The 24,857-nt window shown below is 35.8% G+C and overlaps 1 protein-coding gene across 1 annotated transcript in view; it reads right to left on the bottom strand.

The window, feature by feature from the left end:
- HCN1 (hyperpolarization activated cyclic nucleotide gated potassium channel 1) overlaps positions 1 to 24,857 on the bottom strand; it is a 202,580-nt gene that overhangs the window by 175,051 nt on the left and 2,672 nt on the right. Inside the window, exon 2 of the mRNA XM_064438625.1 lies at positions 3,606 to 4,029. Coding sequence (XP_064294695.1) covers positions 3,606 to 4,029 — 424 coding nt within the window. The remainder of the gene's footprint in view (positions 1 to 3,605; positions 4,030 to 24,857) is intronic.

The following is a 24,857-nucleotide window of genomic DNA, read 5'->3' on the forward strand; positions in this document are numbered from 1 at the left end:
TTATTGCACATCTTGCAATAAGCATTCATTCACTTTAAAATTGGGTCTAATTCTACATAATCAGGCATCTCAGAACAAGAAAAACTTAGAGTCTTAGAAGTACCACTTCTTTTTACTCATACATCTACTAGATCTTGTCCTGTGATTAGAATAGCTGTAAGCAAAGCTATTAAAGTCGTTTTTAAGCAGCTTTGGGAAAATATTGTTATTTGAAATAAGTAGTAGATTTCTATCGTAGACAAATATAAAGCAAAGTGGCATATCATTTGACGAGTAACAATGTATTTACTCCTAATTTTTTGCATCTTTCATTTTTCAATGTTCAATTATCTATGAGCATATTTAACTAAGAATAACTTACTAGTTGTTACTAGCAAACCTATGTAAAACATTCAGGGGTCAGCAGAATAGGCAGTCTCATAAAGTAAATAATAATTAGGTTCAGTACATCCTCTTTGTTATTTTTAGGTACCTGTGCTAAAAAAAATCCAAACCAAATCCACTGTCAGAAATTACTGCAAAAGTATAGTTTCCACAGTCACCAATTTAAATAACAAACCTCTTCTTGCACAGTTTAGTATGTAATTCTGTTTAAGTAAGTATATGATCTATTTGTCAACATCTGAGTTGTAAAGAACTGGAATATCAGATATTGTAGCTATCAAGCAGTTTTAGGACAGTGTGAATTTGCAGATTCAGTAAATTAATTCCTGCCAACATACCTCCTGTCCCTTTTTTAAAGTGTTTCTTCCCATTTCCACTGAGTCATTCATTTGGATATACTATTAATATCAGACTGCTATGAATATATAAAACAGATTTCATATATATTGCACCACAGGCAATAGGTCTGTTCCCTCATAACAGTTAAGGAGAGACCTTCTGCAATGCATACATTATTTACCTCAATATTATTCTATGTGGCTATTACCAGCTTGATCTTGATTTAGTTCATTCAAACGATATGGAAATAAATAAGGAAAAGGAACTGTGTTTCACCAGTATCAAACAAAAATCTTTTAAACTTTTGCCTACTCAAAGTTCAGGATACTGGCCAACTAAAATCCACATATGTGATACTAAAAGAGGAAAGGCTCAAACAATTTTAACCTGCCTTTTCTGTTGAAGGATGTATAAATACCTCGATAGGGTAACTGCCTTATTACACAACCTGGTTTGTTCATCAATCAGTTTTCCATGAAGTGTCCTCTTGGCAGGTTATGAAGAATGAGTTTGCTGACTCTCCTCTCGATATTTTTGCCATAATGCTCATTATTCTGGATCCAAATACACAGTATTTCAGATTTATCTGGACCACATTTAAAACCAGCATGTCAGCCCATATGCAAAAACTACTAAATCCTTTCAAACACACACAAACAGGCTCCAGTTCTGTGTCACAAAAATTAGTGAACAGTTGCTCCTTGTTGTGCATGTACAACACACACAGTACAGAAAAGACTATCAGCAGCAAAGGTCTGACTGACTGCCTCGTGGGATTATCCAACTATTGTTTCCTAATTGGGCAAAATTCATCCCTACTAATTTTTTTTGTTTGTTTTAAAACCTTACAGTGCTATAACACACGATTTCTCCAGAGTGGCAGTGGCTCACCGTGCAGAACAGTATCACCAGCTATATCCAAAGTAGCAGTCAACTACCGTGGTAACAAAGGCCAAAAATGAAAACCCATGACCACCTTCATTTCTGATATCTGTAAAATGCTACACAAAAAAAAGAACATTTTTTTCTTGCACGCAATTCATTTTGGGATTTGTCAGAACCTGAGTCAGTCTACATATTTACCACTGTTCCCACATGCCCTAACAGTCATCAGAAACCTTTTTTAAAAGCAGCCAATGAGCTTCTTGCTGCTTTACTGCAGGCTGAAGAAAAACTCCAAAAAACCTCAGACCCTCTTTCACCTTCCTGAAAAGTTCCAGGGAGCACTATAATGTGTTATCAAACACAACAAGATGGAATCCACTTATTTTTCAATGCTTGTCAAACAAAATATCATACAAGAAATATTTTACAAGTTTTGCAAGTAGAATCAAAGTTGAAGTTGCAATCAAGCAGCCACTAACTAAAGACTAAATGGACCAAATACCAGCTGTTGCTGGTTTGGACCACATCCTCTGGTCACTTCTAGTCCCACTTAGTTGCCAATTCAACTATTTTTGATTTAGAATACCTGATTTATCTTTGACAACAGATGGAAGGGGAAAAAAAAAAGTATTAATTTCTCTGCTTAATAGGGCTTTATAGTGGCTAGCCATTAACTCAAGCAGCCAGAAAATGTCATTGACGCATTTCAGAAGGTTGACTCTCTGTAAAGCGCAGAGGAGACAAAAGCACAGCTTTATGGTAGAACTACAAAATATGCTTAATCATTTCCCTTAGTTAAATTGAGTACGAAACTGCAGTGCTCTATTTCTGCATCAAAAATGTAGTTACGCTGCATTACAGGGAGGCGAAAAGAAGTAGAATTTACAAAATACAGTAAGAAAATTAACTATTTCAGGACCTTTTTGAGAAAAAACAATAAATTTATTAGACTTTTGATACTTAGTATCATCCAGCATCATGCCATCTTTAAATATAATCTGACTTTATTTGCGAGATGGCTTTGCATTTAAGTTTCTGTTAAATCAGAAAGTGCATATAACACTGGAGATAACCAGCAGAAAAAGCACCAGAAGTGGTACCAAATCATCCTTCAATATTCATTTAATTAAATACATCTTTATCACAGTAGATAAATTAATGCAAATCCATTTTAATAGTGCTTCTGTGAAAATACTTTACAAAATAATTCTCATTACACTTGCTGCAAGGAAAGTTTAGAAAACAGCAGTTATTTTTCCCATGTTTTTAGCTCTGTCTTTTAAAATATAGTATGATATTTAGACTGTAAAAATGAGGACAGGCAAGAAATGAAATGACTGAATCATGGTGGTAGGTGCCAAAGCATTAAACACTTCCTAGCCATAAACATGCCAAATTAGGGAATGCCATAACTTCCTGGAAATGTCACCATGCCAAATTGGCAGACAGAAGGAGGTCGTGTCTGGAAATACTAGATTTGACAGTTCAGAAGGCAATGACTCAAAATTTTTATAAAGAAGGGCAGTATTTTATATACTCAGCCTACATACAGCCTTCAAACAATGAGCATTCTAGGATATCTACTTGATTATAAATGGTTTCAGTTTCTCCTGGAATAGAAAAATATGAGCATGTATTTTAAGTTCTCTGTTATTAAAAGCATATTAGCTTTGTAAGTTTAAGTGCTAGTCACCAAACTCAAATGCAGATTTAGGTAGTTGCTAAAATTCCTAATATTCTCAATAGGAGCCCGTCCATGCTTATTGTGCTGATGGTCCCAAACATATTTTGGTCTCTGCTGTTAGCAGACAGAAGGTTACTCTCTGCTTTTTTCCCAGAAAGGCTTTTGTACTAGCACCTGTATGTAATTAGACTAATTGGTGAGAAAAAAACTCTATATTCCATTCTGGTTCTTGTGTAGCTCTTTGGAGAGACCTGACTAGTTTTTTGGAGGAATAAGAACCTAGCAAATGATGTTATAGCTGTATAAATCTTACCTCTTCCCACTGGTGTATGTATCTAATCAGTCTTGAAAGGCGTAATAAACGTAGCAGGCTGAGGATTTTTGTAAACCTCACAATACGAAGTGCTCTTGCTGTCTTGTAAACCTCCGAATCCATTCCTTTTTCTACAATGAGAAAGATATAATCCACTGGTATTGATGAGATGAAATCAACCACAAACCAGCTTTTTAAGTAATTCATCTTAATGATTTTAGGGTCCAGGATTATTTCAGAGCTGTCTTCATTTACAGTCCCAGTTCTAAAATTCATGATCAAGTCCAATAGAAAAACAGTGTCTGATGCCACATTGAAAATAATCCATGGTGTTGTTGTTTGCTCTGTAAAGAATGTGATTCCAACTGGTATAATGACAAGGTTTCCAACCATCATTATGAGCATGATTAAGTCCCAATAAAACCTAAAAATAAAGAAGAAAAGAAACAGAATGGTTGATGTACTGTGGTAGAACACGCTTCGAAAAATGGTGTCTATCATGCCACCAACTTCATGTCAAGATGCTTAAATTTTTTGTTCATGCTAAGAAAGCTCTCATTGTTTTAACTCATTCAATAGATTCACAGTCAATAGAGAAGACAAAGTAATTAATACATTTCATTATGTGCCTTCCTTCTCAAGAATACACATCTAGGATAAAGACAGTACTATGGCTTATCAATCGATGGCATATCTGAAAGGTGTGCATGTAGACTTATCTAGACTCCTGTCAAAACCTATTAGTGGGTTTATACAACTAAAACTGATTTCTGGTGCCAATCAGAAGTGCTTCAGCAATGCAATATTTTTTAAGGTTTCTATCCAAATGGAAACCCAATCTAAGAGATAACATATTTAATATAAGTATCTCTTTGCAAATGTACTCATACCATTACAGTGCTAGAATAACATTACAGGAAGAGAAAAAAGCACTGAAGCAAAAAATAGAAACAAAAATTAGACAACATCAAAACCTTCATCTGCTTTTACAACCTGAATTGAACTTCCATGCATTTTTACTGCCTCATAGTCTATCTTCTTTCAGAGCTAGCTAAGAAGTCTGGACAATAATAGCTGCAACTTGCATGGTATGAAATGGGTACTACATTTCACCATTTCACTCCAGCCAGACTCATAACCCAAGTATCTATTCTAGAAACGGTGAGTAAATGCACCTGTTGCATAGAATATACATCTATCATGATGGAAGATTTGCAGGGGATGGCAGTATATATGCAACAGGTTAAGAAAATTATTATAACTCTTAAGTATTAAATTGTTGAAGAAAGTTATTCTTGTTCAATGAAAGAACTGAAACTGAACTTGAGAAAGCCTGAACCCAGTGCATGACCTCTTGTTCTGCTTGAGAACATGATCTGTTCAACTAAACTTGATTTAGGCACAGAAACCAGTAGACAAGTCCCCATGGACTCACTGACTTTTCTAGAGGAATTGAGGCAGCAATGGCTCTGCAACTATCTCCCTGGTCCAGCCCACCGTCACAGGGGCCTCACACAGTGGACCTGTGATGGGCATGCCATCTGACTTCCAGGCCACTTTCATCACACTAGCACCAGCCTCCGGACATGCAACAAACACCCTCATCTTGGTAGAGGTTCATGGCAATCAACAATAACAATAGTTTAAATGGTCACAAAACAATTCAGAACCATGAGTTTACTATTTGCCAGACTTGCACAGAGCATATGGAATACATTATATTTCAGAGACTGCTTCCTGTATTTGCCAAATAATCCAGGTTTATAAATACCCTTTATTTCATGTTTATCAGCGAAAATACTTCTGCGTTTACAAATTGCTGATCTGATAATATAAATAATTAACTGTAACTGTAAAACACACTAAAGGAAGAGTAGCATAGGATTGCAAGTGGCATGAGAATTCCCAGTTCTAAAATTCTTTACTCCAAAATAAACGTACAGAAATTAGGCTTGGCTATCATTTGAGAGAGTAAATGGCAAAGTACATTTAACTGATACTCAGAAATTGCATTAAATAGACTTTACAAGTAATTCCCTGTGTACCACAATGTGATTTATGTCTTGCACATTTTCAGTCTTACAATAAATGTGAATGCTAAGTGCTATAAATATTCAGTTTTACCCAGGCTGTATGTATTTTTGCTTAGCATGTGATAGTATTCACCTTATCTGTGAATAAAAAAGTTCCAAATTTCTCTTATTTTTTTAAATTCATGTAAGAGGCTTCTTGCTGTGCTAGATTCCTTTTCAGGAATCTAGAATTACCACACAGAAGGAACTACTAAATTCATACATCACTGATAGTATGATCTACAGGTACAATTACCACAAACACTTTTACAATGCTATTGACCAAAATATTTCACAAAACTGTTGCGGGAGAATAAACACCTCCAAGGAATCCTGAAAATGAGTGGAAAACTAGGAGATAATCACAAGAGGTGTACTTGTATGTGTGGCTCACTCCTAAGCAAAGCATTTCTTGCTTTCAGATTGACCTTCACATTGCACCAGCACAGGGAGCGGTTATGCAACGAAGGCTAACCAAATCCGCACAACAACCAGCCAACATAAAATATAATACAGAACCAGGTGTTTTTATCCTAGACTAATCCACAGTTTAAAGGATCATTACGTACTGTGATTATGCAAAACACACTGGAGTTCCTGATGTTGAATGTCAGCAAAAGCGGTAGTGTTAGGGTTTCAGTAATAAAATAAGATGGAATGCTAAGGACTATGAGATTGTACCAGTTTTGTATTTGGATTCTAGCCCACAATATAGTATAAGCAGATTAGTTAGTAAGAAAAACTCTTATTATAATATGATTTATTTTTCATTCAGAAATGAATCATTTTCTTTTAGGAAAATGTTTTCAAATGCCATTATGTTGGCCGTGTTATACGATATTTTTCTTTCACGTGAGAAAAACTAGATGAAACTCCCTGTAATGCCCTTCTGTGACCTGTGCAGAGAAAGTAATACAATGCGTTCCTTCCCTACCGGTTCAGAACATCCTACTATTCATGTAACCAAGAGCAAGCAGAAAAGCTTCACGTGACAGTGCAAGGACTTGCTATTGAGACACAGATGTAGCCCTTTTTTTCAGCTATTTTTAGCATTATTTATTTTTGCTACTTCTTCCACACACACCCTTCCCAGTGAGGATGGTTACAAATTTAAAACTTAGAATCTCAGAGTTCCAGATTAATTTAAGGTATTATGAAAAGTTGACAAAAAGCAAGGAAGACATAGGTCTATGACACAAAATTTTCAAGAAAGGAAAAAGAATAAGAGCTTGGGAGTAATGAGATCTTTCAGAGCTCATAATGAGAAGCAAGAACTGACCTTAGCCCTGTAGTAAATAGCTATAGAGTCCACTGCTCCTCTGCAGCTAATTCAGTACAGCCACCTCTAGTTGCCATTAACTGAAGGTAGAGATTAGCACTGTCCCACACTGAACTAATCCTGCAACCTTCTTAAATGCTTCTAAATGAATCTGAGGTTTGACATCTCTAGGTGAAAAAAGTCTTCAAATATTAAAAAAGTATTAAAAAAGCATATTTGTTCTACATTTTAAAGAACTCTTTTACACGGAAATTAAAAAATATGCACTAATTATTACTTTGGTATTCTCAAAATAAAACCAGTTGGATTCAGAGCCCTCTTTCAGTGATCTTCTCATTCATAATTTATCTACTATACTTTCAAAACTTACAGTAATAACACGGTGTTTTTTACAGTTCTGGAACATGGTATTGAAGCTTTGGTGGTTTATTTATTGCCACAGGCTATCCTGAATAGGATGAACAGTCTGTTCAAAATTAGTGCCTACCCAAGCAGCGATAAAGAACTTAGCATTAATTACTCTATGTTTGCACTAAGCTTAATAATGCAAGGCACTATGAATTCTAACAGGTATTTTATTTTCCACTTCATATATCCAACCCAAAGCAAACTGAGTCTTACAGAAGGAAATTTCAGCTTCAAATCAGTTAATCTCTACTCCATAATTTCCTGCATATACAACTCTGTAAAGGTCATTCAGATTTGCTCTCTTTATTATTTCCTGGTTGCTGCCGATTGACACAGCAGTCTCAGTGTCCTTGAATCAGTGTAGTTTGATACATGCTTATCCTTACAGTACACCCAGACTGACCCAGAAGAAGCTGTCAGTGGTCTCACAAACCACACAGCAGAGTGCAGCATCTCTAAGACACTGAGTGCTGTGAATTCAGGCTAGAGAGCAGTCAGGGCTTTGCTTAAGTATTCTGAGTTTCCAGAAAGATATAAAAGTCTGGTTATTTAATAAAAAAAGAGCAAAACATCAGTAAAACTTCATTAAATTCAGTCACAAATACTGATCAGCCACATTATAAAGTATAAGGTCTTTGAAAAATATATTGATTCAAATTGAGTGTAAAATATCTTTCAAACCAAGCCTGATGCATCTGACACGATTTCACTCTACACATTCAGAGAATCAGGAACTGTAGAAGATTTTCACAAGCTTTCCATAGAAAACTTGCTGCCTCTTTATTTAAATATTTTGATTGACTAGCAGATGCTCTGTGAAATGAACACTGACTTTTTTATCTCCCCTTCAAACGCAACTTTATTTCTTCTGCTGTCATGGACCATCAGCTTACCTAACAGAGAAATCAATGCCCTGTATAGAGCAAAACAATCTCAGCAGAAAAAACAGCAATTTAAAACTTTATTACAACTCACTGTAACAAGCACTAAACTTCGTATTATCCATGTCAGAATTTGATTCTCATAGGACATGCCGTCTTTCTCTTGCTGTGCAACTCTATTACTCCTTTAGTAAGAGAGAGCAAAGCTAGACATGCCTGAAAACACCTGCAACTTGCAGATAATTACTGGGATGTGTTGGAAAGGACAGGAGGATGAAAAAGGGAGGGTTTTCTTCAGGGGACCCAAATTCTTTTCATGATTGCACAGGTGTCTGTGCTTGAAAACTTTCTGGAAAAAATCATCACCATTTCTTTTTCACAACCTGAAAGTGAGGATATCCCCTTCTGCCCAGCTATCCGTTTTCATTCTGCCCATCTCTCTCTTACACATATCCACACCTAGAGGAAAACATGCTGCTTCTGGGAAAAGGCATACAAATTAAAGATTAAATTCCTTCTAATTTAACAAGAAATATTGCATTCAACATCCTCCATGGAAAAAATTCTGCTTAAACGTTGTAAATCTATCATTGCATGTTTCTGTGATTTTGGCTCAGCAGGAATTTTTTTGCTCTAATATTTCCAAACTTAAAATTTACTGTAATCAATCACATTAATATCAATGCATTAAAATGTCCAGTGATGTGTCACTTCTTTACATCCGACAGTTTTGCGCTAGCAAACAGGTTACTTCTGCAGTTGTGCTGTCCCTCTTTATGGATAAAGCTTTCCTCATCTGAATGTACTTAATTTTGCAAAGCTTTAAGAAGACAAAAAAATGGGTTTGTGTTTACAAGAGAAACCATTCTCCTGAAATTGTTGATTTATATTCTTATTTCTGTTCTGTTAACTTATGCTAAGTAAACACAAACGAGGAATCTTGCAAAGTCCCTTTTGTGGGTCACCCCTTTCAATCGTAAAGCACACACTACAGTAGAGTACTAAAAGCATCGGTTGATGGGTGGAAATATTATTAAGTAGAAGTCTGTGAAACCTTCTCATGTGAAAATTTCATCAATATTTGTTATTCTTTTTTTTAACCTAATACATATCAAGCTTAATGAACTTTCACTAAGGTCATTAAGTAACATTCACTAAGTAACATGCTGAAGCAGCAAAAAGGCTTTCTCTACCTGCTTGAAAACAGTCAGTCTGGGATGAGGCACAGAACAGATGTTCTGAAAACTGTGTTTCCCTGCCTGAATTATGAGCAATGCTGGACTGGGAATCTTCCAGCTTAATGGTTTCATTCTGATTCAGACTAAAAGCATATTAAAAAAAAAAGACAATAATTGAGTTTTCAGACCACAAGAAATATTCATTTGATTTCAGACTAATCTTGAAGTCCTTCCCTTCAAGGTTAGCCATATATACTTAGAGATCCAATTTATGTCCCTTGCTGTTATTTTTTAAACATTGATGCAACTTCCTAACGCATAGCAGAAAAGGAATTCTAGGACAGATTAATAAAATCCAGCAGTTCTGAATCTTCTTTTTTATATAGCCATAGAATGTATCTAAAAATTAAAACCTTGCACAATTTCAAACAGATTTAATGAGTTTTATCTGATAACACGCTTAGCAGTGGAGATTTGCAATTTGCTGCTCAGCTGTGATTCTATGCACAAGACAGATGATTAGATAAATGCAGCTCTCAGGAGACCTGATCAGAACCCAGTGAAGCCAATGAATAGCAATTTACTATTTTGAAAAGGCTTTTGTTACAGAATTTGTTTAGGTTTAAAGCTTGAGTGCTTCAAAGGCTTGATTACTAGAAAAGAAAATCACAGTGCTGTCCATGGAAAGTGACTATAACATTAACTAACATTATACTAATATATATATGTATATTTTCAGTAAATTCGACTAATATTTAGGCAGCAGATATTTTATCAAAAGCTTTTTAATTCTCGGTACACGTGCAATAGCTTCTGTCTAAGGTTTCCATAGTATTTTACATGCATTGAGTCTCAGATTTCTGAGAAATAAGGTACAAGAGTAATGTTGCCCTCATTGCATGTGGGAGGGGAGAAAGGAGAGGACAAAGAAATTTTAACAGTATTATTTAATTATGAGTCTCTTTGGTTTTAGCCAATAATCCCCTACCACAAGTGCATGAATACATCTGATGTTTGCAGTCACTCTTCCTACGGAGAAACTTATTAAACTGCAGTAGAAGGAATTAAACCTGACTTCCACTTAACCTTGGGCAAAACAGTGCACTGTTGTCAGTGGAGCTCTGATATTGCTTTTGCACTCAATGATCTTTACACAGTTCCTCCTTTCTTTTGCCCCATTCCTTGGTGGAAAAGCAGGGTAGCGCTCCTGTCCAGGGAGCTACCAGCTAGAAAAAAGTTCTAATGAAAAGTCAGGACTCACAAATGAATTTTCTCCTGGAAAAAGCCTATTCTGACCTGTATGCTGATCAAAATAGATACATTTCGGATCGCCAAGATTTCTTCTGTATCAACACAGGTCACAGCACAAGTAACAGTATCTTCCTCAAATCTACCCTCCCCTTCAAACTGTTAGACCATAGCCTCTCAGTACCAGGCAACATTTTGTGCAGGGACTCCAACTGATTTGTTTCAGTTTCTTATCACCAACCCTTAAACTCACTGCAAATTGCCGCACACTGATTCTTTAAGTGTCAGCATATTTTTATAGTGGATCACTTTAAAATGTGCATTCACATTCCCAAATTAGAAATTACCACTTTACAGGCATGAGAAAAAGTTTGAAAGAGACATATCTAAAAATATTTCAGCTGCAAAATAAACTCATATCTCATGTTGGAACACTTGCATTAAGAATTGTGTAGTGACAGTAATTTCAAGAGTGCCATTTAGAAACATGACACTTAGGATGTCTCCATACTAAGTAAAAATTCAGAGGCTTAAATTGGGAGAAGCCTTCTGTAATTCTTCTTAACAAAGCATCATGTGAAAACGAAGGTAAATTAACCCACGCCCCCTCGCAAAACCAAAAATGCCAGACAAATATCGCTATTGTTTAATAAATATGTTTTTCTTTTAATCAGTTCCATCTCTCAATTATCAGTATAATCTTTAAAGTTTCTGCTGATGGGGAAAAGTCCATTTTCTCTACTTATCTTCATGCAAAGGAGATGATGGGCAAGACATTGCTCAGTAGCTGTTGATAGACCTCAGTTACAGGGTTTGGTGAGGAGACTGGCCTCTGACCACCAAATGAGTTGGGACAATTAGTTTTTCTGAGGCAAATACCTCTGACAGAAACAACAACAAAACAAAAAACCAGCAAGGCTAGGACCATCAACCTGGTTCACATAAAACACCAAGATTCCTGTTTTTTGACATATATACTGCTACTATCAATGTCATTCTGATAATCAGAGGTGAAACTGGCTTTGTGTGTATAAATGTACAAAGACACAGTATGTTCGAACAAACATCTTCAAACATAAATTTTCATTTACTAGAATTTGGTGTATCATTTCTTGAAAAAGTTCACTGAAGGCAAGATTGGGCACTATATTTAAACTGAAAAAGCAGGGAGTCTTCAAAATCATGAAGGGAAAAATCAGAGACATGAAAAAGCATCAAAGAACTACTGACAGGTATGAAACAAGTTGATGGATTATACATGCAGACTTTGTACTCTTACCTTGTGAGTGAAAACAAATATACATGGCTGAATATTTATACAACTCTTATGTATCTACACAGATGTACAAGATTCTAATGCAAGAACAAGAAATTGAGATAGTATAAATATATCAGGTTAAATTATTATTCCCTTTTACAATTATTTATGGCAGATCTTTGGCTTCAAAGCCTATGTTTCTCTGAATATAAAAACAGAGTACAGAGATTTCAATCCTTTAAAATAAGTAGAAGCACCATTTTAAGAATCAGTAAGTTGTTTTATTGTAATCCATTAATATAACATTTTGCAGTCAACCATTTGCTTCAAAAGGTAATTAAATCTAATTAAAATATTTACGTATTTTTAAAATAAATTAACTTGTATTTGTTGTGAAAATAACATGAGAAACTGAGGAATTGGTGTAAAAATCATAATTTTCTTCATTTTTACTTACACTTTGATGAAACAGAATTAAAATATATATCAGACACTTTTAGAAAAGCAATGGAAAAAGAAGGATCAAATTCACAACAGCGTTAACATGATAAATAATTATGGCCATGTCATGCGCCTCCCCTTTTTGCAAAACAGCTCAATACCTAGTGCTCTCACCAACACATAGGAAAATCCATTCAACTTTCCTCATCTATCTGTGGGTCGCTGAGCCCAGGATCTCCCACCTCTCTGGGAAATTCATTACCCCCAAGCTAGGCTGTGTCTCCTGAAGCAAGGGACACTGCTGACCTGCTCTCTTTCCCCAAACTAGAGCAGGAACCAAAACCTTCTTCCCAGGGAAGGCAACCACTAGACCGGAGAGGAGTTCTCACTTTTTTGCTCTGTCAAAGCAGAATGACTCTGAGGGATGATACTGTTATTGAAAGTATCCGTGCCAGAAGCACTATGCAAAGTCAACATATAGGTTTAAATTCTTTCCAGCTGAGGATGGAATTTACTCTGCACTTCCAACATCTGAGCTGAACAGTTTTGATTACTGAACAGATATAGGAGACATTCACATACATGCTCAAAAATACGTGCTGAAGATTGTGTTAGCATGGTTATTGAATTATTTTATTCATTTTATTAACTAAATTCATTGTATCAATTTATCTAAAACATCAATTAATTGAAAATACAATCTGCACAAAATATTTTAAGAAATGACAGAAGTAATATTCCACAAGCCTGCTTATACCTTTCCCCATGCATATTTGTTATGATTTCCCTTTTACAGGGTGACACACCTCAGGAGCTCTGCACTAAATAGTGGGTAGGAAGGAGAATGCTGAGCTAGGAAGTTCAATTATTTTTCAAAATAAAATTTCTTACTTCATACATTAAAACACCTTTCCCTACCAGAAATAAAATGCAGTTTTTACAGTTTTCACCCCCTCTATACCAACTACACTCAGAAACCCCCAGGTTTTCTTCATTATTCTGCACGTACCCAGATCTCTCTGCTAGCCGTTTGCCCTCCACAGTAGTTAAGCAAATACAATGTCATTTTAACATTTTTTTAAAATTTCCCAATTGGCACTCTGCATGCTCCAGTCTTACCATCCTTCTTACAGCATAGCACTCTGCCTACATTGCCAAAACAAATCTGCTAATTACACAGCTAGACAGAGCAGTGATCAGATAGACCTGATATTCGCTTGTTTAAAACAAAAAGGAAAACCCAGAAAAGCAAACAAAGCAAACAAGAAAAAGAATACATGATGTTCAAAGATGTTCTAGTTATTGGCCAAAGTAACTGTGATCTTGTTAGTTTTACCTCTGCTCCTCTAATGCTCCAGCAATGTCCACGCATGCAGGCCTGAGCAAAACCTCACTCACTGCCATTGCGAGCAGCTCCATGAAGGGTGAAGGTTTGGAATACAAACCAACTTTCTGGGGATGTAAAATATGCCTCTGACATTTATGAACATTGGTCAGCATAATGGAATGCAATAGCTGAATGGCCCTTCTGCAATTTAATTCAATACAAGGAAATTAATTCTTTTTTCAGAGAAATGGCTTTGGTTATTCTTAAAAAAGGAAACAAATGTCTTAAATAACAGAACAACCTACATATACTTATTTATTGAAAGTTTTTCTGATCTGCAAAACAGGAAATAACCTGGAATGCTCGATATTACAAGAGACTGCCTTTATATGCAGCGATGCCTTTTCTCCTTCCAGTACACCTTTGCCAGCAGCAGCACTGCAGATCATATCCGTTGCTTGGGTGTAATTAAAAAATGGAGTATATACAACACTGAAACAGATGGCCAAGATACAGTTCTAAAAACAATATGTATTAAATTTACAAACTATGTGTTGAAAGTATTTATTGAGTTATGGCAGATTACTGGCTTGAAATGTATTTGTTAATAATTGTTTTAATTTAGTCGTTTGAAATGCTTGTTGAGCCTCTGGAAGATATTTGTTATCAATATACATATTAATTGAAAATTCTATTCTATCATCTTCATTAAAACAGAACCATCTAAAGTAGAACTGTTATTCAAAACAGTTATATTAGATGAAGGTTTTTTCCTCCACAGTTGCCTTTATTTAAGAAAAAAAAAAAGAGGAGATCACTTTAAGCTTCAGAAAAACATGTCAGTTTTCAGCCTGAAAAATAGAAGATTGATTAAAGATATTAAGTGCTGAAAATATATTCAAACTTAACCACAGGCTTTGTTATATGCTTCACCTATAAATATTAATCAGAAAAAATATGAAAGGGAATTATTTAATAATCCACTTCTCCACTTTATATTTTGGTAGAGTGTTTTGTTTTTCACAATTGACTTTGAAGTCTCTTGGTACAAAAATTCTTTCTCTCACCTTTCGGCGTTCAGATAAAATAGTCCATATTCCTTAACAATGGCACAGCCCCTGTGCTGCTCTTGAGATCAGCCACACAGTACAGGTTAAGGGTGACAGAGGAAAGTGTTTGCCTGCAAGTAAAGTTGCCTATAATCGTAGCCACTGATAAGCAGCTCTAAAATAAGCACTCAGAAACTTTGGTCAGGGACCTGTGACCTGAACTATAAACAACTGCAAAAGTACCAAGGAAGCTATTTACTTCCATACAGACAGATGACCGTTGCTTTGATACAGCAAAATAAAAAGAGCTTCCTTTACCATGGTGAATAAAACACCAGATGTCCATCTTTATCTTCCATCCATATTCACTCAAAATGAAGTTGTCTAAATCTAATGAATAGGTTTCTGGCTTGAAAGCATATGAAAACATTTTACTTTGGAGATCTCAGAAGAGGTTCTAGCCACAAGCCAATATTCCTCAGAAAGACAAAATTTAATTTAGCCAAATATTTATGTTTCATTTTTGGAGGACAGTGAGTTATAAACTATTCAAATACATTTAAGCTAAAGATATGTAATAATTAGAAAGCCAAATAGATGTTAATAATTCATTGGTGGAGAACAGGAAGAAATTGAGGGTGAAAAAAGATTAACAGAACTTTTCATCATAATCTTAGAAAAGATATTGATCTGTAAACTGCAAATCAAAATACATAATACGAAAGAAATGGAACGTGAAGCACATTCAAATTGTTCTGATACACTAGTTCTGCAAATGCAGAGCACCCATGGGTGACGTTTTCTAAAAATCAGTTTTACCATTTACAGCTCCTTACAGCTGGAATTCTGAAAGATGTTCAGGCACACAGTTCAGATGCTTACAAGTATCTAGGTCCCTGGCTCGTTCTGGAATCCAAAGATAGGCTCCTGACTTCCATCTCAGATCTTCATCTAACATCTTAGAGATCTGCATTCTCTATGCAGAGCACTGGGTGAAACTAACATTTTCAAAACCATTCCAGAAATGGAAAAGTTTGTACTGGAAACATGAAACCAAGTTAAGTATCATATTAATTTGCTCTTTTTGCCAGTGGCATAAAATCAGTATGTATATTCAACATTAAGATGAGGTGCTATTCATCCACACTTCATGGAATTACAGGTCAGTAGCCCCAGTAGGAGCATCTCCTACCATTTTATGCAGATTTATTGTACCTGCACTCCTGAGCTATATAGCTAGCTCCCCCTCCCTGAAACAAGTCTGAATGAACTCTGTTGCACTGTGAGGAACAAGTGTGGGAGTGGAAGTTCACTGCAGCTCTCCCATCCCTTCCTCAGAAAGGTAAATTTGGTCTAGTCTCACCTCTCTCTAGTGGAGAAGGTGAAAGTTGGCTGCAGATTAGAAATGACAGAAACAACCATGGTCACATGTTCATATGGTCCTGGGCAATGAGTGGGGTGGGGGTGGAAATTGCTGCATAACACTGACAGGTTGTATAACACTGAAGGAGTATTCCTCAGACCTGTCTTAACGAGAATCATCTCTCAACAAAAGAAAATTAGCCTGCATGTGAATGACAGAGCACAACATACAGGCAGACCTCAGGAAAATCTACCTTTAGGAAACAAGAACAGAGGACAGTTTAAAGGGAAGCAAGAAATTTTAAATTCGTAGATAATACCTTTGAATAGCAGACTAAAACCAAAGATGTTTAGTTGGAATCAGTCATCATTTATGTCTTATTTAGTTCACATCTACCTAAGTAATATGCATATGAAATAACACAATTATTAGGTCCTGGATTTAATTCTTTACAACATTAAAAAACTTGTAATTGTTTTTATATTTCTTCTTCTATTTCAGAGATCAGCCATCATAATAAATTAACTACTTCAATAAATACATAATAAGAACATGTACAAATCCTACTCAACTTTTCAACATCCAGCAGTATATCACTGCATGTAATATTCTGTTCCAAATTTCAAAAACACCTTTAAGTTAGTAAAAACATACCTTTCAGATATTTAGTGACAGAATGCATGCAAGTAAAAGTCGATTTTGGTCATGTGGGCACCTAAATTAGGTTACTTATCTCTCACTTGTCCCACACATGCAACGTCTATTGCTTAATAAGCCATCGGATTTCAGACATTTTCAATTTTGACCCTTTTTAAATGCTGTTAGATTGCCTACCATCTGGCAGCACTTACTCTTGATACCACACTCCCTCTACATTACAGAATTGTGTTTCTTAAAATTATATCTTTAATGTTATAGATGTATGCAACACTAGAATTCCCAAGCTAGCAGTAAACAGCAAAGTATCATGTTATTAGGTCTACGGTAACAGCAGGTTCAACTGCATCAGGTTGCAGTTCTCCACAGAAAGCTTCCATCCTGCCAAAGTCATGGGAAACAGAAAATGCGTATACAATTTTTTCAGTTATTACAATGTGTTTATTTACAAACTCCAAGACACTACGAAGAATACCTAGGCTAATTTCTGCCTGCTAGTTTGAACAAACAGCTCAGTATCTCCTAGCTAACAGACTCAGTAAGAATGGAAAACTACATAGCAGAGCTAACAAATTAAAAAAAAAAAAACAACAATGCATCATTTCCATTTATATAAAGGAATTCATTATATCTTCAAAAAGATGTGGGAGGGAGAAGGAAAAAAAATGAGGGAAAAGAGACGTTTTAAAAAAAAGTCTGTCAGGGACTATACCACCATGCTCTTGATAACTTGCAAATGAGAACTGCAAGTTGCCTATAGCATGATTTCACGACCTGAAAATTAGACTATTAGAAATTATAAAATAAAAGACAGAAGAAGCAGAATTCTGTATTTAGGGAGTCACCCAGATAACAGTTTCCATGGACACTGGGCACACAGCTCTGAAAAACAGGGTATCTCTGAAGTATACTTGGTAAGGTGGGTAACGAGAAGGGTACCCAATAATTAACTGAAGCTTGGGGTATATGCTTGATTTATTTTACTGCTTATGTTTTGTTTCCAAGCTTGTGTCTAACAGACTAATCCCTAGCTGGAAAGGAAATCTTGGTGTTACTACTGAGCTTGTCTGGCACCAAAGACAAGGTGAACCAGAGTGACAGACAAGCTCGGCTGTTATCTTCACTGAGAAATCAAGTGCAAACAAGCCCATATGCAGTCATCCCAAGGAACCTGTAGCCCAGGATGTGTTTGGGGAACCCAGAAGCTTGCAAATGTGTACTGTCAGGCACTAGTAAGATGTTTTAGGGGGTAGTATTACCGACTGCTAGTTTCATAGTAATTTCTCTACCAGACAGAAATCATAAGTCCTCCTGGAATGAACAGATAGACAGAAGTCACTCAAGAGCCTGATGGAAAACCTCTCAATAGTCAGGTGAGAGCTTGACTGCATCCCCATGGTTCTGTAGCCGTACACTTATTCCACCTCCTGAGTAGAGTTGGATAGATCTTCCTCTATGTATTTTATAAAAGTTCAGTATAGTTTCCACAGCTTTGACCTACAGCAAGTTAGAATAATCGTTTATTATCAGGATGCTATGATACATTACCTTAAATTTACGGCAACCTACAGATTTGCTTAACATCAGATCATATCAGAACCACACTGCCAATTGCTTCAGTCATGCCATAAAGAGAGGTGCTTCTTAGAGGATCAGGCAAGTTCCTGTAACATACAACAGAACCAGCCAAGGAAACATCAATACTTTCATACTTTTCTCTGCTGACAGGAGAGAAAAAATCTGGAGACAACCAAAGTATGCTATGTATAGAACTGGAAGATTTGATACGGTGCGGTTCTGTGAAGCTCTTTATACACTGGAGCTTTAGTGCAAGTGTAAGCTTCAGTGGATTTCAGACTGAGGATCAGATGAAAAAGAGTAATAGCAGCTTAAAAAAAACCTCTGCAGTCAAAACAATTTTTATGTATATTAGCCATTTTAAATTACATCAGTGAAAAGGCAAACAAAAAAAAAAAATCACTCCCAAAAAAAAAAATCCCCAGCCTAGCTTTGACCATGACCATAAAGCAACTTGTGCTTTTTCAGTTGAAAATGAAAAACCTTAATAAAAATTTTTAATAAGTATTACATTTTTAGAAATAAAAAAAAATTTACTATCAGCAGAATGCTAAATTCTAGTAATGTATCTAGTTCTTTATTAAATAAAGGGCTTCACTAGATAAGATATCCACATAAACAACATAGAAGTTAATAAAATAAGAACAAAATCCTATTCTTAACTAAATGATGCAACTCCAGTTGTGGGAACTTCACTGGCATAAATAAAAAAGGGCTTGGGGAGTGTATGTTTTGGGGTTTTTTTAATATATAATAGAAACACACTGCATTTCTTTTGTGATTAAATGAACATTTTCTGAACGCAAGTTTACTCCAGACTTACTCCAGTTGCACTGCAAATCAAGGCAATAAGATTATTGCAAAATATGCAGCTTGCCTGACTATCATCAGATTAAGAGATAATAGCAGAGATTTTATGGAAGCTAAATGACAATGTCCTTGAGGTAGTACTGACATTGACTCCAGCTGATACAGTTTTTTGGTCATTAACATACCTTCCTATGTGTCTAGAACAAGCCCTCCAATAATTAGAGCTGAATACACTATGATTTTTAAAATTAAATCATGCCTCTGGGAAAGAATTGCGGAATAGACAGCTAAAGGACTTTCAAGCAATTAATGAGAACTATACTGTCAGGTTAAAAACTAAGCATTGCAAAGTAGGTTAAAAGTTTCCTCTCCCTCAAAAATTGTATGTTGACATAGAAGGCAGCTCTCAGGCATCCAGTTGAGTGAAAGCAGAGGTGAAAATGGATACCACTTACTTACAGTGAAAGGAAGTAAATTTCTTTACTAATTTGCATATTCTACCCACCTCTCTAAAAATAGTATTTTGCCTTCTAGTACCTTCAAACCAAGCCTCTCAAAAAAAGCTGACAAAGCTTAATTAAATATTACAGTGTCACTAATCTTAGATAGGTAGGTAGAAATGCAGAGGTAAAGATTAATACCTTTTAAGTGACCTCTGATTTCATACATCTCTACTGCTACCCTAGGCTGAACAATCAGAAACTAAGCCACTCAAATTTTAACTTGATTATATAACCATAAAAAAGCCTAAGCAACTTATCAAATGTTATGCACTTTGTATTTAGCTTTGTAACTGCCCAAACCAAATCCTAAATCCACACCTTTATTTACTATTCCATACTTTTACATAGTATTCCAATTTACAGTTCCCTCCATATACTCAAGTCCAAGAAACCTAATATAAAGAAAAAACTTTTACTGACTCGATTATAAGGATTGCTTATTTTGATAAGCTAACATATAAAAGTGCCAGTACACATTCAAAAATGTGTAGTCTTGCTAAAATAATCAATGGGAATAACAGAATCAGTGCTTTTTCCCCACGGGCCCAAGCATGATGTTGATCTCATGAGATCTAAATTTTGATAAGTGTATATATATAGACAATATTAATCAAGCACTTCTTTCTCATGACAGTCAAAACAAAATAATCAGAAAACTGAAAAGGAAGTCTCATTATATAGAGCATCCCAGGTCAAAGTTTAAAGGTTCACATATAACTCCCCCAAAACACGATCTTCTCAATTACTCACAGGAATTCTGTAACATTTTGGTTTGCTTTTGTTTTGTTTTCTTTTTAATGCATCTCAAAATCATGGTTAATATATTTGCCTTTATTTAGATTGTGAAGGTGAATATTCTAAAATTAAGCATCTTCCAGAAAATGCAAATATACTTGTATATTTCATAGGTGTTGCCAGCAATCTTCAGAACATCAAGTTAAATTAAAAGTATTTCAAAGAACCGAGGAATTATTTGAGTTATGCTTACTGCTGTCATTCTCTGCTGTAAACTTTATCCTATGTCCAAGTACATAACACGTCAAAAATGTGAAAGAAAATGCAATGAATGGACTGTTAGTCCAGGACTAGAATGGACATATGAAAACTGGGAAATGATCAGCATATATGTAAGCTCAAACTATGCACTAGAATTCTACATTATCTAGAGACAGAAGGATGTCTTATCAATAAAATGAATTGCTTTCCTTGAACAAAGACGAATCTGTCCCCACATCCCTTAGAGGTCCAGAAGGTGAGCGTCTGCTACACCAATCTCAGGTAGACTCAGCTAGCTTGCTTTTGTGGTTTTTGAAGAAAATTTCAAAGGGCGCAAAACCACATGGCCCCGACGAGCCCAAAAGCACAACATACACCTCTACATATCCATTTTCACTTATACATGCCTACAACTGGTACAAAAAGAAATGCCAGGAGCTAGCTTTAGTCAACTAGATTTCGTAACAAATGAATCAGTGACAGCCAATGACAAGACATTATTCAATATTAAAGATACTAGGAACTGAAGATGAAAAACAACCTAATGCATTTCTGGCCCATATTCCACATCAAAGCACTTCCAATAGAATCTTTCAATGCTTATTTTTGGTCCTGCTTCCTAAACGTCTAATTTAGATATTTGTTGCTGCAATTTCACCCTATTACTTCCATGTAATTTCTTTCCTTTTTGTAACATCCATTTATGCATTTGAGGACCATTACCATATTTCTCTTCAGCCTACCTTTATGGGAGTTGCATTTTACCTGGGGTACTATCCTAAAGCTTAATATATAACTTACTGTGAGAAAGGATTTTCAGACATTATAAATGCATTATTTAGATTAATGCTACAATTTTGTCATTTTATCCTTTGGGGCATTTACAGAAGTAAAGTCCAAAAATTGTTGGAATACAGCAAATATAAAATGAAGCACTACTAATAATCTTTTTAATAGTAAATGGTTCTCTATGTTTAGTCATATACAAAGAGTGAATATTCAAGTAATAGGAAGAGTTAAACTGTACAAAGTTTTTCTTTAATAGAAATAAAAATTATAGTCGCCACAATAGCATTTGAAAATGTTACATGAAAGATAGCCCTAGCTAAACTGTGCTTCAGTCATGAAAACCAAATAATTTTTTAAAAAATGAAATTTGTTTGTGCAATTAATGTATACAGTATAATTGTAAATCCCTGATTATAGTTTATTAGCAAATAATTAAAAAGTCTCAATACTGTAAGAGAACCTCATGACAAATCCTGAGCAACAAGACTGAGATGACTACCTTGAGAATCCAAAACTAGACATTTCATACTCCTACACTAGCAGTGACATAATGTATCCATTAAAACCCACACTAATTTGTATCTGATCTATTTAATATAAACCAACATGATTTATGTACTTAATTTTGCATACATATATCTATATCAATTACACTTAAGTATGCTACAACTCATTTTGCCTTCATCACATATAGCATTACCTTCCAACTCTACTGCTCTATATAAACCTAAGTATGCAACAGCTCACAAAAAGATAAATCTCATTAGCTTCAACTGAGACATTACAGACATGTGACAAAAGAGAGGGACAAAGTGCTTATCCTAAGCTTCTCAATATATAAATGATAGGTATAACACATGGCACGAAAGACAGGTCTCAGAGGAACAGGTTTTAAACCAATGCATGCACAAATTTTAGAAATATGTATGTAAGCTGCACATATAACATGGACAGTCCACCACGTTAAGGTCACTGATGGTGGTCAGAGGCAGGTCCAAAAGACAGGTACAAATTAAAAAGAAAATTGATTCATAAGGCAAATTAAGTTCAAAACAGGAGAAGTATAATAAAAAATATGAGGCACACTAATACATTGCCATTAGAACTTAGAGTTTGGCTCAGACCTAACTGAAAAAAATTAAAGTGAACATGTGCACATCAATGTGGATGGGTTGCATAAAACTGCATAAAATAGAATCTTTTTAATAACAACAGACAAAAATATTCTTCTGTAAGTACCTAGATGTACACACGCAAATATTACTGTCTTTCACCCCAATTCCATTGAAACCTGACATTAAATTTACTTACAAGAGAGCACAATAGAACTTTCTATAATTTATAAAGATTTATGTAATAAACCTAATACATTTACATTATTACCCTCAAATGTGTATACAAAAAGGTTTTGAAACTGGAATGCCACACATGTTAAAAAAATCTGGCATAGCTTTACTATTCACCATGCTCTGAAATTTTGTTCAAGTTTTAGAATTAACTCTGCTTTTACTTTTCTGTTATCATTAAAATTTGTGCTCCTTGAATAGATGAGAAGTTACTCAGAGAGATTCTCTGAACATAAAGTGTTAACAGGTTTTTTTGCTATAGTTGCAAATCATTTCATTGTTTGTATTCATCTACACAGGAAAAAGACCTTCAGCACTGCCTGCACTGCACCTGCTTACCTGCTACTCTGCCAGACAACTCCACATCACAGTCTTACTTCACTTTATCTTGAAACAAATTAAAATTTTTGTCCCACCTCCAGTCAGAGGCTGTTCCCAAACATCAAACTGAGAACTGTAACCATCAGAGTGCAAAGGCTACACTTACTCATACACGTTATTACTCCTGCTCAGTCTTTCTCATACATTGCTATTTCCAGTCAAAAGATACTTCTTCCCTCTGACTCCGGACGTAGTAACTGTTTTCTTTCTAGATTGCTGACTACAGATGCCCTAGCTGATGTGGTAATAAGACCAAGATTTCCATGACAACATGAGTTTCTCTGTGTACCCGTAGACAGGGAGGGACGTAGATGCTACAGGGCTGGATGAACAGCCTGGGCATGTGCAAGCAAGCCCTCTAGGCATTAAAGGAACTACTGATACACCAAAGGACATGGAGTAATTAATTGTCTGAAAAATCAGCCACGTACATTTCCAGTAATACCAGAAGGCTGTAACATATACAAGTCACCCAAAGCCCATGTCCACCACAACTCTGCTATGAAATGAGTGAAAGGCGTATGGCAGCAGCAGAACCATGTGCTATTGCTCCCATCTCCTGTTGGCTTCATGCTGCTCCCATGCGGCGGCTGCGAGGCCACAGGGCTGGATCAGCGATGCAGGCTCATTCTACCATACGTGCACAGGGACCGCCAGGGGCGCTCATTATCTCATAAAAAGCACGCTGGACTTCAATAAACTCTAACCAAAACATTGACAATAAATTACCTTTTGTGAGTCATGCAATTGCACAGAATTGTTGTCCAAGTTTAGAGATGCAGTAATCACAGCTGCGAAGAGATAAACGAGGTCTTGTGCTGGGTTTGATGTGCATTAGGTGCTCGGTTTACATAACAGCTTCAAAATTAGACATTACCCTCAGAAGGCTGGGAAAAGACAACCAGGAACAAAATGGTCTCCTTGTGGAGAAATTATGTAATACTTATTGAATTTAATTCCCCAAGGATGTATCCAAGGATGAAGAACCGATTCTTCCCTGAAACAGAGGCAGGACATAGAGCCACAAAACTAGAGACCAATGCCCACAAGGACAAGAGTAACCAATTCACAGAGCACCGAGTCTATAGACACAGCTTCCACACTGTCCATACTAAAAAAAGCGGGGGTTGGGGGTGAAGGTGTGGGGAAGGGCATAGAGACATTGCCTGCCTCTGCCCCTCTCCAGACAGCACAGCAAAATATTGCTCAGTGTAGATAAACATAACAAGTTTTATAACAGTCATGAGAAGGAGGTCAAGAAATGAAGCCATATGCATCAAAGTATCCCAGCAAACACATACAAGCATCCAGAACTAGAAAAACAAAAATAAATCAGAGTCCACATGAACCTGTACCAGAATTTTCCCATGTCTAACCCAGTATTCTAAGTGCACCTATATTTAAAATTTACTGTGATGTCCATTTTCGTATGTTCTACAAACATCCTAATAATAGCTAAATTTACAAACTTATTCTAAATCTTCTCACTTGGACACGACAAAACATTCTGCTTTTTACTTTTTCTTCTTATTTTGGTAGAAAATTTAGTTTCTTCCCTTGGTGGTATCAGTATTAACACAGTTAAATTAGAATACCTCTACCTCTTCAGATGCTTTAAGGCTTGTCTACACACAACCATTACGTTGTTACAAAATCACATGCAACAATAAATCAGAACAACTCCATCC

The sequence above is a fragment of the Phalacrocorax carbo genome, chromosome Z (assembly GCF_963921805.1).
Source record: "Phalacrocorax carbo chromosome Z, bPhaCar2.1, whole genome shotgun sequence".
NCBI classification, from domain to species: Eukaryota; Metazoa; Chordata; class Aves; order Suliformes; family Phalacrocoracidae; genus Phalacrocorax; species Phalacrocorax carbo.